The sequence below is a fragment of the Oncorhynchus nerka genome, linkage group LG24 (assembly GCF_034236695.1).
Source record: "Oncorhynchus nerka isolate Pitt River linkage group LG24, Oner_Uvic_2.0, whole genome shotgun sequence".
Classification (NCBI taxonomy): domain Eukaryota; kingdom Metazoa; phylum Chordata; class Actinopteri; order Salmoniformes; family Salmonidae; genus Oncorhynchus; species Oncorhynchus nerka.
This window is the reverse complement of record NC_088419.1, coordinates 9,785,045-9,799,380: the sequence shown is the minus strand read 5'-3', so window position 1 is coordinate 9,799,380 and position 14,336 is coordinate 9,785,045. Positions and strand designations below refer to the sequence as shown.

General features: G+C 44.6%; 1 protein-coding gene across 1 annotated transcript in view; it reads left to right on the top strand.

Moving 5' to 3' along the window:
• The window catches only part of LOC115115080 (ras-related protein Rab-15-like), a 28,351-nt gene extending 14,625 nt beyond the window's left edge, over positions 1–13,726 (top strand). The window contains exons 2-6 of the mRNA XM_029643553.2: positions 7,322–7,382; positions 8,986–9,046; positions 10,196–10,273; positions 10,891–11,046; positions 13,532–13,726. Of these exons, the coding sequence (XP_029499413.1) occupies positions 7,322–7,382; positions 8,986–9,046; positions 10,196–10,273; positions 10,891–11,046; positions 13,532–13,690 (515 nt within the window). The 3' untranslated portion in view covers positions 13,691–13,726. The remainder of the gene's footprint in view (positions 1–7,321; positions 7,383–8,985; positions 9,047–10,195; positions 10,274–10,890; positions 11,047–13,531) is intronic.
• Positions 13,727–14,336: the final 610 nt, after the last annotated feature.

Genomic DNA, 14,336 nt, shown 5'->3' with positions numbered 1-14,336 from the left:
CACTCCAGGCCCGGGTTCGATCCCAGGCTGGGAGAGCCATATGAGGCGGCGCACAATTGGCCCTGCGTTGTCTGGGTTAGCGAAGGGTTTGTCGGACGGAATTACCTTGTCTCATCGTGCTCTAGCGACTCCTTGTGGCGGGCCGGGTGCCTGCAAGCTGACTTCGGTCGCCAGCTGGACGGTGTTTCCTCCGACACATTGGTGCGGTTGGCTTCCGGGTTAAGCGAGCAGTGTGTCAAGAAGCAGTGCGGCTTGGCTGGGTCGTGTTTCGGAGGACGTGTGACTCTCAACCTTCGCCTCTCCCGAGTCCGTTGGGGAGTTGCAGCGATTTAGGAGAAAAAGGGGTAGATAGAAAAGAAAGAAAAACAACGATGGTCATCGGCTCGCCGGCTCTTTGACTGTTTCGTCTTTAAGAGTTCTTGGACTACAATTCAACCTTTAGGCTAGCCTGGGTACCAGTCTGTTTGTACCATCATGCCACTCACATGGAGTTGACATGTTATTACAAACATATCTGGGACCAAGCTGCACTACCTTAAGACCACTCTCACATAAACCTACTCTGTGAGTGTATATGATTGTAAGAAGCTCTTTTTTTATACCGTATGTTTGAGAATTACATTGCTTTGAGGTATTCCTTCATTTCCTTGAGGTCTGTAATTTTCTAAAATAGGTGGGCCAATTCCATTTGATTTGGAACGGAAAGCAAGACTAAATTAAATAGACCTATTTATATAATGAATATGAATTCAGAGGGCAGAAATGATGAAATATTAAAATCATTAGACCTCTCACTAAAGGCTTCAGTCATACAAAAGTTATACTTAAATCCGAACTGGTTCTCTAGCAGATTAGTAAGAATGTCTCATCCCATGTTCAAGAATGGCCTTTTCCCCTTCATTCACATTACAACCTGTCACTTTCCATTATTTGAAAATGAAACAATCTCAAAAATATTGCTATTTTTAAAACAAGCCTTAGAAAGTTGGTTGCAATTTCAGTTTAATCCACCAGAAAAGACAAACAAATAATACAACCAATATTATGGTTCAACTCAAATATACTAATTGATAAAAAAAATAAAATGCAATTATAAAAAAAATATATATTTGTCAATTATATCATAAATAGGACTGGTGGAGTTATGTCACACATGCAGCTAACCAAAATATATGGAAATGTCTGATCTATCCAAAATTACAACCAACTATTGCAGCATTACTGTAAAAATGAAAGATGCAAGTGGAAGTATTGTGGATGTACCGATTCCATGACACATGGTTTATGAACTGATACGCAAAACAATGCCGGATTCAAAACATATATATTTACCCCCCCAAAATATATGGGGGATTGGAAATGATGCAGACAATTACATTGATGGAAGCTACAATCTATCTACAATATTAAAGCTGAGAAGAGAGAGAGATTCAAGGGGTGGATCGATAAGAATAGAAAGAGGGAGGGGAAGAGAGAGATTCAAGGGGTGGATCGATAAGAATAGAAAGAGGGTAGGGAAGAGAGAGATTCAAGGGGTGGATCGATAAGAATAGAAAGAGGGAGGGGAAGAGAGAGATTCAAGGGGTGGATCGATAAGAATAGAAAGAGAAAGAGGGAGATTCAAGGGGTGGAGGAATAGAAAGAGAGAGAGATTCAAGGGGTGGATCGATAAGAATAGAAAGAGGGAGGGGAAGAGAGAGAGATTCAAGGGGTGGATCGATAAGAATAGAAAGAGGGAAAGAGAGAGATTCAAGGGGTGGATCGATAAGAATAGAAAGAGGGAGGGGAAGAGAGAGAGATTCAAGGGGTGGATCGATAAGAATAAAGAGGGAGGGGAAGGAGAGAGATTCAAGGGGTGGAAGAATAGAAAGAGGGAGGGGAAGAGAGAGATTCAAGGGGTGGATCGATAAGAATAGAAAGAGGGAGGGGAAGAGAGAGATTCAAGGGGTGGATCGATAAGAATAGAAAGAGGGTAGGGAAGAGAGAGATTCAAGGGGTGGATCGATAAGAATAGAAAGAGGGAGGGGAAGAGAGAGAGATTCAAGGGGTGGATCGATAAGAATAGAAAGAGGGAGGGGAAGAGAGAGAGATTCAAGGGGTGGATCGATAAGAATAGAAAGAGGGAGGGGAAGAGAGAGATTCAAGGGGTGGATCGATAAGAATAGAAAGAGGGAGGAAGAGAGAGAGATTCAAGGGGTGGATCGAGGGAATAGAAAGAGGGAGGGAAGAGAGAGAGATTCAAGGGGTGGATCGATAAGAATAGAAAGAGGGAGGGGAAGAGAGAGATTCAAGGGGTGGATCGATAAGAATAGAAAGAGAGAGGGAAGAGAGAGAGATTCAAGGGGTGGATCGATAAGAATAGAAAGAGGGAGGGGAAGAGAGAGATTCAAGGGGTGGATCGATAAGAATAGAAAGAGGGAGGGGAAGAGAGAGAGATTCAAGGGGTGGATCGATAAGAATAGAAAGAGGGAGGGGAAGAGAGAGATTCAAGGGGTGGATCGATAAGAATAGAAAGAGGGAGGGAAGAGAGAGAGATTCAAGGGGTGGATCGATAAGAATAGAAAGAGGGTAGGGAGAGAGAGATTCAAGGGGTGGATCGATAAGAATAGAAAGAGGGAGGAAGAGAGAGAGATTCAAGGGGTGGATCGATAAGAATAGAAAGAGGGAGGGGAAGAGAGAGAGATTCAAGTGGTGGATCGATAAGAATAGAAAGAGGGTAGGGAAGAGAGAGATTCAAGGGGTGGATCGATAAGAATAGAAAGAGGGAGGGGAAGAGAGAGAGATTCAAGGGGTGGATCGATAAGAATAGAAAGAGGGAGGGGAAGAGAGAGAGATTCAAGCGGTGGATCGATAAGAATAGAAAGAGGGAGGGGAAGAGAGAGAGATTCAAGCGGTGGATCGATAAGAATAAAAAGAGGGAGGAGAAGAGAGAGAGGTGCTTGGAGAGAAGCATCCTAGAAAGGGAGAGGGAGACGCTTCCCAGCCCCAGGCAAAGCAGGCCAGTGACTGTGATGATGTTGATGGCCTTTCACTGTGCCACTGTCTGCATACTGCATACTCCCTCCCTCCTTAAGCTTACCGTATGCTTCCCAGTCCAAACAGTTTGCGCATATATCATGACAACATTTTGTTACGTTTTTGTTCGGTAGTGTTTGGGCAAGCATTGTTTTTTTTATTTTTTTTGAGGATGGTCGAAGTTCGGTAGCCGGAATTTCGTTTTTCAACCGAAGGTTTTTTAAGGGAGTATGTGAGGCACAGATGTTAGTTTTGCCAAGCCGAGATCTGCTAGGAGCAACCCAAACCTAGTGTGTCTACGCCTTTACTCTCTAGTAGTCACACAGTCCTAGTCAGACAGCAGGCCGCTTCACTGTTTTCAAAGGCCTCTCAGTCGCTCCGTCTCTCACTGAAGTGGAGTGAACTCCAGTCTTGGCCCAGGACTGTGAGAGCATGTCTATAGTGTTTTAGATGAGTGCCTGAGACTGTTTCAAGTGGCAGTTTGAATGGCAGTTTGAAAAGTTGGCCTCTGAGAGCCTCTCGTCATCGATAGTATTTTAGATGAGATATGCGTAACGAGATAAGGCTTGTTTCAAATGAACACGCAGAAGAATAAAAGCAGTATGTCACATCTATCAGAGGGCCCAGTCAGAGGGCCCAGTCAGAGGGCCCAGTCAGAGGGCCCAGCCCAGTCAGAGGGCCCAGTTCAGAGGGCCCATTCAACACACAAGGTAAATACTGTAGTATATCAGCCCCAGGCTCTACAGATAGGTTCAAGGGCATGTCACTGGTTAAGTCTGAGGGTCTGACAGTGTGTCTACAGATAGGTTAAAGGGCATGTCACTGGTTAAGTCTGAGGGTCTGACAGTGTGTCTACAGATAGGTTAAAGTGCCAAGGCCCTTATCAAGAGAACACACTGCAGTATTTCTGTAATCTACTCTGCTCATTCTCATGGGAGAGCACGCTAAAGGCTCATGGGAGAGCACGCTAAAGGCTCATGGGAGAGCACGCTAAAGGCTCATGGGAGCACGCTAAAGGCTCATGGGAGAGCACGCTAAAGGCTCATGGGAGAGCACGCTCAGGCTCATGGGAGAGCACGCTAAAGGCTCATGGGAGAGCACGCTAAAGGCTCATGGGAGAGCACGCTCAGGCTCATGGGAGAGCACGCTAAAGGCTCAGTAGAGGAATATAACTGAAGAAAAACACGGATGACTCGCGTCTCTCTCAGTGTTTGAGTCTGAGAATCGGAGGGACTGAGTATTGATTTGCCACAGTTTACCCTACAGCGGAGTAGAGTGGAGCCCAACATACTGAGTAATGGTATTTTAGCTGCAGAGAGGGTTGGTCTCATCGGTTAGAGCTGGTTATTGGTTTATCTGGGATTGTTGTTTTGTTTAAATGCCATGTCTGTTTACCTTCATAGTATTCATCTAGTAGTCTGTTTAGAAACTACACAAACAGGTATAGTACTGTATAGTATAATATATAGTATAATATACAGTATACCCGACAGTCTGTTTACCTTCATAGTATTCATCTAGTAGTCTGTTTAGAAACTACACAAACAGGTATAGTACTGTATAGTATAATATATAGTATAATATACAGTATACCCGACAGTCTGTTTACCTTCATAGTATTCATCTAGTAGTCTGTTTAGAAACTACACAAACAGGTATAGTACTGTATAGTATAATATATAGTATAATATACAGTATACCCGACAGTCTGTTTACCTCCATAGTATTCATCTAGTAGTCTGTTTAGAAACTACACAAACAGGTATAGTACTGTATAGTATAATATATAGTATAATATACAGTATACCCGACAGTCTGTTTACCTCCATAGTATTCATCTAGTAGTCTGTTTAGAAACTACACAAACAGGTATAGTACTGTATAGTATAATATATAGTATAATATACAGTATACCCGACAGTCTGTTTACCTCCATAGTATTCATCTAGTAGTCTGTTTAGAAACTACACAAACAGGTATAGTACTGTATAGTATAATATATAGTATAATATACAGTATACCCGACAGTCTGTTTACCTCCATAGTATTCATCTAGTAGTCTGTTTAGAAACTACACAAACAGGTATAGTACTGTATAGTATAATATATAGTATAATATACAGTATACCCGACAGTCTGTTTACCTCCATAGTATTCATCTAGTAGTCTGTTTAGAAACTACACAAACAGGTATAGTACTGTATAGTATAATATATAGTATAATATACAGTATACCCGACAGTCTGTTTACCTTCATAGTATTCATCTAGTAGTCTGTTTAGAAACTACACAAACAGGTATAGTACTGTATAGTATAATATATAGTATAATATACAGTATACCCGACAGTCTGTTTACCTTCATAGTATTCATCTAGTAGTCTGTTTAGAAACTACACAAACAGGTATAGTACTGTATAGTATAATATATAGTATAATATACAGTATACCCGACAGTCTGTTTACCTCCATAGTATTCATCTAGTAGTCTGTTTAGAAACTACACAAACAGGTATAGTACTGTATAGTATAATATATAGTATAATATACAGTATACCCGACAGTCTGTTTACCTCCATAATATTCATCTAGTAGTCTGTTTAGAAACTACACAAACAGGTATAGTACTGTATAGTATAATATATAGTATAATATACAGTATACCCGACAGTCTGTTTACCTTCATAGTATTCATCTAGTAGTCTGTTTAGAAACTACACAAACAGGTATAGTACTGTATAGTATAATATATAGTATAATATACAGTATACCCGACAGTCTGTTTACCTTCATAGTATTCATCTAGTAGTCTGTTTAGAAACTACACAAACAGGTATAGTACTGTATAGTATAATATATAGTATAATATACAGTATACCCGACAGTCTGTTTACCTCCATAGTATTCATCTAGTAGTCTGTTTAGAAACTACACAAACAGGTATAGTACTGTATAGTATAATATATAGTATAATATACAGTATACCCGACAGTCTGTTTACCTCCATAGTATTCATCTAGTAGTCTGTTTAGAAACTACACAAACAGGTATAGTACTGTATAGTATAATATATAGTATAATATACAGTATACCCGACAGTCTGTTTACCTCCATAGTATTCATCTAGTAGTCTGTTTAGAAACTACACAAACAGGTATAGTACTGTATAGTATAATATATAGTATAATATACAGTATACCCGACAGTCTGTTTACCTTCATAGTATTTTATTCATGTATTTAATTTATTTAACCTTTATTTAACTAGTCGATTCAGTTAAGAAGAAATTCTTATTTACAATGATGGCCTACAATGGCTCTTATATACAGTAACTCAGTGCTCTGATTGGCCTGACATGTCAGTCTCTCTGGGCCTCTCCATGCTGCTGTCTGGCCATAGATCATTGGAGCATAACCCACCTCTCTCCCTCGATCTCTCTGTTTTTCTCTCAGTTTCTCTCTTGCTTATTAGCTGTATGTCTGTCTGTCTGTCTGTCTGTCTGTCTGTCTGTCTGTCCTGTCTGTCCTGTCTGTCTGTCTGTCTGTCTGTCTGTCTGTCTGTCTGTCTGTCTGTCTGTCTGTCTGTCTGTCTGTCTGTCTGTCTGTCTGTCTGTCTGTCTGTCTGTCTGTCTGTCTGTCTGTCTGTCTGTCTGTCTGTCTCTGCCTCCCTCCCTCTTTCTCTGGTGGTTCACAAGAGTGCCCATCTACACTGGTTAAAAAAACTCTTGCTTTGCTACCCAGTCCTCTCCCTCTTCTCCCTCCTCCCCTCCAGTATCTCTCCCCCCTCCTCTCCCTCTTCTCCCTCCTCCCCTCCAGTATCCCCCCCTCTCCCTCTTCTCCCTCCTCCCCTCCAGTATCTTCCCCCTCCTCTCCCTCTTCTCCCTCCTCCCCTCCAGTATCTTTCCCACCCTCCTCTCCCTCTTCTCCCTCCTCCCCTCCAGTATCTTTCCCCCTCCTCTCCCTCTTCTCCCTCCTCCCCTCCAGTATCCCCCCCCTGTGATCGATCCAGGTCTAAACTAAGTTCATCTCACTGATCCATCACCATTAGCTCTATATCTTTAAAGGAGCATTCAGTCGTAATTTTAAAAAAAGTCCTGATATATATGGGATGAAATGGCTCTCAGTATCTTTGCTGTTAAAAAGCTGTACGAAACTGAGATAAAAGGTACCTTGAGGAGAATAAACAGCAGGACTGTTTCCGCCTCGCTAGCCTCGTCTCGCCTCACCTTACCCCTCCACACATTAAATAGGATGAATTAATCAAGAGGTTTTCATATTCACAATATTTGACTCTTCTCTTTTTTGCAGGAGTCGATTTTAAAATGAAGACACTGGAGATAGATGGCATCAAAGTTAGGATACAGATATGGTAAGTAGTGAATGCATGCAGCCAGAGCATTCTACTAAATTAGGTCAAACATGGGAATCACCCCTTTGAATATAGTGGATGTCCTAGTTCAATGTCAGGGATGTTCAGTCTTAGCCCATGCTATTCTGTCAGGGATGTTCAGTCTTAGCCCATGCTATTCTGTCAGGGATGTTCAGTCTTACCCCATGCTATTCTGTCAGGGATGTTCAGTCTTAGCCCATGCTATTCTGTCAGGGATGTTCAGTCTTAGCCCATGCTATTCTGTCAGGGATGTTCAGTCTTACCTCATGCTATTCTGTCAGGGATGTTCAGTCTTAGCCCATGCTATTCTGTCAGGGATGTTCAGTCTTAGCCCATGCTATTCTGTCAGGGATGTTCAGTCTTAGCCCATGCTATTCTGTCAGGGATGTTCAGTCTTAGCCCATGCTATTCTGTCAGGGATGATCAGTCTTACCCCATGCTATTCTGTCAGGGATGTTCAATCTTACCCCATGCTATTCTGTCAGGGGTGTTCAGTCTTACCCCATGCTAGGGATGTTCAGTCTTAGCCCATGCTATTCTGTCAGGGATGTTCAGTCTTACCCCATGCTATTCTGTCAGGGATGTTCAGTCTTAGCCCATGCTATTCTGTCAGGGATGTTCAGTCTTAGCCCATGCTATTCTGTCAGGGATGTTCAGTCTTACCTCATGCTATTCTGTCAGGGATGTTCAGTCTTAGCCCATGCTATTCTGTCAGGGATGTTCAGTCTTACCCCATGCTATTCTGTCAGGGATGTTCAGTCTTAGCCCATGCTATTCTGTCAGGGATGTTCAGTCTTAGCCCATGCTATTCTGTCAGGGATGATCAGTCTTACCCCATGCTATTCTGTCAGGGATGTTCAATCTTACCCCATGCTATTATGTCAGGGGTGTTCAGTCTTACCCCATGCTAGGGATGTTCAGTCTTAGCCCATGCTATTCTGTCAGGGATGTTCAGTCTTAGCCCATGCTATTCTGTCAGGGATGTTCAATCTTACCCCATGCTATTCTGTCAGGGGTGTTCAGTCTTACCCCATGCTAGGGATGTTCAGTCTTACCCCATACTATTCTGTCAGGGATGTTCAGTCTTAGCCCATGCTATTCTGTCAGGGATGTTCACTCTTACCCCATGCTATTCTGTCAGGGGTGTTCAGTCTTACCCCATGCTAGGGATGTTCAGTCTTACCCCATACTATTCTGTCAGGGGTGTTCAGTCTTACCCCATGCTATTCTGTCAGTGATGTTCAGTCTTAGCCCATGCTATTCTGTCAGGGATGTTCAGTCTTACCCCATACTATTCTGTCAGGGGTGTTCAGTCTTACCCCATACTATTCTGTCAGGGGTGTTCAGTCTTACCCCATGCTATTCTGTCAGTGATGTTCAGTCTTACTCCATACTGTTGTTTACTCAGACTGGACACTAAATCAGTTCCCCCTGCCCTGCAAGGAGTCTTATCTCAAGATTTAAAAGAAGTTTGAACTCACGAAGATCCACATTGGATTGAAACATTGCCTGATATTATCACTATTCGCTACCTGTTTTGTCATTTTCTAAGAGAGGGTGTTTGACATTTGATTTCTTCCAGGGACACAGCAGGACAGGAGAGATATCAGACCATCACCAAGCAGTACTACAGACGAGCACAGGTAAGGTAACGCTACTCTTCCCTCAAGATATTGTAGGTAAGAGGTCAGATCAGGTAAGATTCTTTTACTGGAGCTCCACTCTTTCTTTAGTCTAATCCGTCTGGCCTTTAGCCTGGAGACGAGGGTGCTCTCCCTTCTGAACATGCATTACACTTTACTGGAGCTCCACTCTTTCTTTAGTCTATTCCGTCTGGCCATTAGCCTGGAGACGAGGGTGCTCTCCCTTCTGAACATGCATTGCACTTGTAGCTAAAGCTGCAGTCGTATGTCAAATATGTACTGTAGTTATGGTTGGTAGCACAGTTTCTTGGTGCTAGTTTCCTCCTGTCCACTCACCACCCTTATCACCCATGGGTTCTAAACCACGTGGGGTTGCTGTGACAACCATAACTGAATTAGCTGACAATTCGTCTTCTCTCCCCTCATCTCCTACCCTCTCCTCTTCCCTCCCCTCATCTCCTACCCTCTCCTCTTCCCTCATCTCCTACCCTCTCCTCTTCTCTCCCCTCCCCTCATCTCCTACCCTCTCCTCTTCTCTCCCCTCATCTCCTACCCTCTCCTCTCCTCTTCCCTCCCCTCATCTTCTACCCTCTCCTCTTTCCTCCCCTCATCTCCTACCCTCTCTTCTTCCCTCCCCTCATCTCCTACTCTCTCCTCTTCCATCCCCTCATCTCCTACTCTCTCCTCTTCTCTCCCCTCATCTCCTACCCTCTCCTCTTCCCTCCCCTCATCTCCTACCCTCTCCTCTTCCCTCATCTTCTACCCTCTCCTCTTCTCTCCCCTCATCTCCTACCCTCTCCTCTTCTCTCCCCTCATCTCCTACTCTCTCCTCTCCTCTTCCCTCCCCTCTTCTCTCCTCATCTCCTACCCTCTCCTCTTCCCTCCCCTCATCTCCTCTCCTCGTCCCTCATCTCCCACCCTCTTCTCTCCTCTTCCCTCCCCTCATCTCCTACCCTCTCCTCTTCCCTCCCCTCATCTTCTACCCTCTCCTCTTTCCTCCCCTGATCTCCTACCCTCTCTTCTTCCCTCCCCTCATCTCCTATTCTCTCCTCTTCCATCCCCTCATCTCCTCTCCTCGTCCCTCATTTCCTACCCTCTTCTCTCCTCTTCCCTCCCCATATCTCCAACCCTCTCCTCGCCTCTCTTCAGGGAATCTTCCTGGTTTACGACATCACAAGTGAGCGATCCTTCCAGCACATCATGAAGTGGGCCAGCGATGTGGACGAGGTGAGATCAAGGGGAACAAGGGTTAGAGGTCAGGCCAACTTATTTCATATAGCGGCACAGGGTGCTTTTGTCAAATCAGACTGAATGACTCCCTCCCTCCCTCCCCATCTCTCTCCCTCCCTCCCTCCCCATCTCCCTCCCTCCTCCCTCCCTCCCTCTCTCCATCCATCCCTCCCTCCCCATCTCCCTCCCTCCCTCCCCATCTCCCTCCCTCCCTCCCCTCCCTCCCTCCCCATCTCCCTCTCTCCCTCCCTCTCTCCCCATCTCCCTCCCTCCCTCCCTCCCTCCCTCCCCATCTCCCTCCCTCCCCCTCCCTCCCTCCCTCCCTCCCTCCCTCCCTCCATCCCTCCCTCCCCATCTCCCTCTCTCCCTCCCTCTCTCCCCATCTCCCTCCCTCCCTCCCTCCCTCCCTCCCTCCCTCCCCATCTCCCTCCCTCCCCATCTCCCTCCCTCCCTCCCTCCTCCCCCTCCCCCCTCCCTCCCTCCCTCCCTCCCTCCATCCATCCCTCCCTCCCCATCTCCCTCTCTCCATCCATCCCTCCCCCTCCCTCCCCATCTCCCTCCGTCTCTCCCCATCTCCCTCCCCATCTCCCTCCCTCCCTCCCTCTCTCTCTCAGTATGCTCCTGATAACATCCAGAGGATCCTCATAGGGAACAAGTCAGATGAGGAGGAGAAGAGGCAGGTAGCTACAGAACAGGGCAACAAGCTGGCCAAGGATTATGGGATGGACTTCTTTGAGACAAGTGCCTTCACCAACCATAACATAACAGAGGTGAGTGGCTGACAGCTCCCGTAGAAACACTGTACGGCTGGCTGCCTGCCTGTCTGTCACAGGACCAAAGCTAAACACCACGGCCAGACTACCGGAATGTGAACTATTGATGACGATATAATGGAACAACATTTCATCCTTAGTCACCTTGTCTTATTCTGTATCTCCCAGAGTCCAAGTGATATACAGTGGGGCAAAAAAGTATTTAGTCATCCACCAATTGTGCAAGTTCTCCCACTTAAAAAGATGATAGAGGCCTGTAATTTTCATCATAGGTACACTTCAACTATGACAGACAAAATGAGGAAAAAAATCCAGAAAAATCACATTGTAGGATTTTGAATGAATTTATTGTCAAATTATGGTGGAAAATAAGCATTTGGTCACCTACAAACAAGCAAGATTTCTGGCTCTCACAGTTGACATACAGTGATCAGTGGAATCTGCTGACGGGAGAACAGGCTCGTAATAAAAAGACCCGGAACGGAGCAAATGGAACGGCATCAAACACCTGGAAACCATGGAAACCATGTATTTTGATTCCATTCCACTGATTCCACTCCTGTCATTACCACCAGCCCGTTCTTCTCAAGTAAGGTGCCATCATACCTCCTGTTCATCACAGCCTATATACAGGATCACAGATCAGACAGAGATCAGTTCCACCACACTGTGAGGTCTCAGACCGTTGTAATGGAGCTCAGAGCTCAGAGGGAGGAAGATCTAAGGATAGCAGAGAGACATACATTACGGTGCCATCAACCTCATTGACATGTACAATGCATTCGGAAAGTATTCAGACCTCTTGACTTTTTCCACATTTTGTTACGACACAGCCTTATTCTAAAATTAATTAAATAACTTTATTTCTACACCCAATACCCCATAATGACAAAGTGAAAACAGCTTTTCATACATTTTTGCAAATTTATTAAAACTTTAAAAAACGAATACCTTATTTAAATAAGTATTCAGACCCTTTACTATGGGACTCTAAATTAAGCTCAGGTGCATCCTGTTTCCATTGATCATCCTTGAGATGTTTCTACAACTTGATTGGAGTCCACCTGTGGTAAATTCAATTGATTGGACATGATTTGGAAAGGCACACACCTGTCTATATAAGGTATCACAGTTGACAGTGCAAAAACCAAGCCATGAGGTCGAAGGAATTATCCGTAGAGCTCCCAGACAGGATTGTGTTGAGGCATAGATCTGGGGAAGGTTACCAAAACAATTCTGCAGCATTGAAGGTCCCCAAGAACACAGTGGCCTCCATCATTCTTAAATGGAAGAAGTTTGGAACCACCAAGACTCTTCCTAGAGCTGGCCGCACAGACAAACTGAGCAATCAGGGGAGGAGGGCCTTGGTCAGGGAGGTGACCAGGAATCCGATGGTCACTCTGAAAGAGCTGCAGAGTTCCTATGTGGAGATGGGAGAAACTTCCAGAAGGACAACCATCTCTGCAGCACTCCACCAATCAGGCCTTTATGGTAGTTGCCAGACCGAAGCCACTCCTCAGTAAACGGAACATAACAGCTCGCTTCGAGTTTGCCAAAATGCACCTAAAGGACTTTCAGACCATGAGAAACAAGATTGAACTCTTTGGCCTAAATGCCAAGTGTCACGTCTGGAGGAAATCTGGCACCACCTCTACGGTGAAGCATGGTGGTGGCAGCATCATGCTGTGGGGATGTTTTTCAGCGGGAGAGACTGGGAGACTAGTCAGGATAGAGGGAAAGATGAACGGAGCAACGTACAGAGAGATCCTTGATGAAAATCTGCTTCAGAGAGCTCAAGACCTCAGACTGGGGCGAAGATTCACCTTCCAACAGGACAACGACCCTAAGTACACAGCCAAGACAACGCAGGAGTGGCTTCGGGACAAGTCTCTGAATGTCCTTAAGTGAACCAGCCAGAGCCCGGACTTGAACCTAATCGAACATCTCAGGTGAGACCTGAAAATAGCTGTGCAGCGACGCTCCCCATCCAACCTGACAGAGCTTGAGAGGATCTGCAGAGAAGAATGGGAGAAACTCCCCAAATACAGGTGTGCCAAGGTTGTAGCGTCATACCCAAGAAGACTCAAGGCTGTAATCGCTGCCAAAGGTGTTTCAACAAAGTGCTGAGTAAAGGGTCTGAATACTTATATAAAAAATGATCATCTAAAAACCTGTTTTATCTTTGTCATTATGGGGTATTGTGATGTCATTATGGGGTATTGTGATGTCATTATGGGGTATTGTGATGTCATTATGGGTATTTTTTTGGTAGATTGATGAATGGAAAAAAATATTTTATCCATTTTAGAATAAGTCAAGGGGTCTGAATACTTTCTGAATGCACTGTATACAGTGATTATATATAGTGACATATACACAGTGACATATATACGGTGAAAAATACAGTAATATATATATATATTTGCACTAACAGTTAAATTAATGATTGGTGTTGCAAAACACGTTTCTGTTCTTCACCCAGTCCTTCACGCGATTGGCTGAGCAGGTCCTGTCGGCCAATAAGAAGGACCTGGACCTCCTGAGGGCGTCGGTCACAGACGAGCTCAACCTCACCGCCCTGGAGGAGGAGGAGGGCATCACAGACGGGGCCGCCGCCTCACAGAAGAGCTGCTGGTGTTAAGGGCCTGGTCAAAAGTAGGGAACTATGTAGGGAATAGGGTGAGAAAAGTAGGGAACTATATAGGGAATAGGGTGAGAAAAGTAGGGAACTACATAGGGAATAGGGTGAGAAACATAGGGAACTATATAGGGAATAGGGTGAGAAAAGTAGGGAACTACATAGGGAATAGGGTGAGAAAAGTAGGGAACTATATAGGGAATAGGGTGAGAAAAGTAGGGAACTACATAGGGAATAGGGTGAGAGAAGTAGGGAACTATATAGGGAATAGGGTGAGAGAAGTAGGGAACTATATAGGGAATAGGGTGAGAGAAGTAGGGAACTATATAGGGAATAGGGTGAGAAAAGTAGGGAACTACATAGGGAATAGGGTGAGAAACATAGGGAACTATATAGGGAATAGGGTGAGAAAAGTAGGGAACTACATAGGGAATAGGGTGAGAAAAGTAGGGAACTACATAGGGAATAGGGTGAGAAAAGTAGGGAACTACATAGGGAATAGGGTGAGAAAAGTAGGGAACTATATAGGGAATAGGGTGAGAGAAGTAGGGAACTATATAGAGAATAGGGTGAGAAACATAGGGAACTATATAGGGAATAGGGTGAGAGAAGTAGGGAACTATATAGGGAATAGGGTGCCACTTCTCCT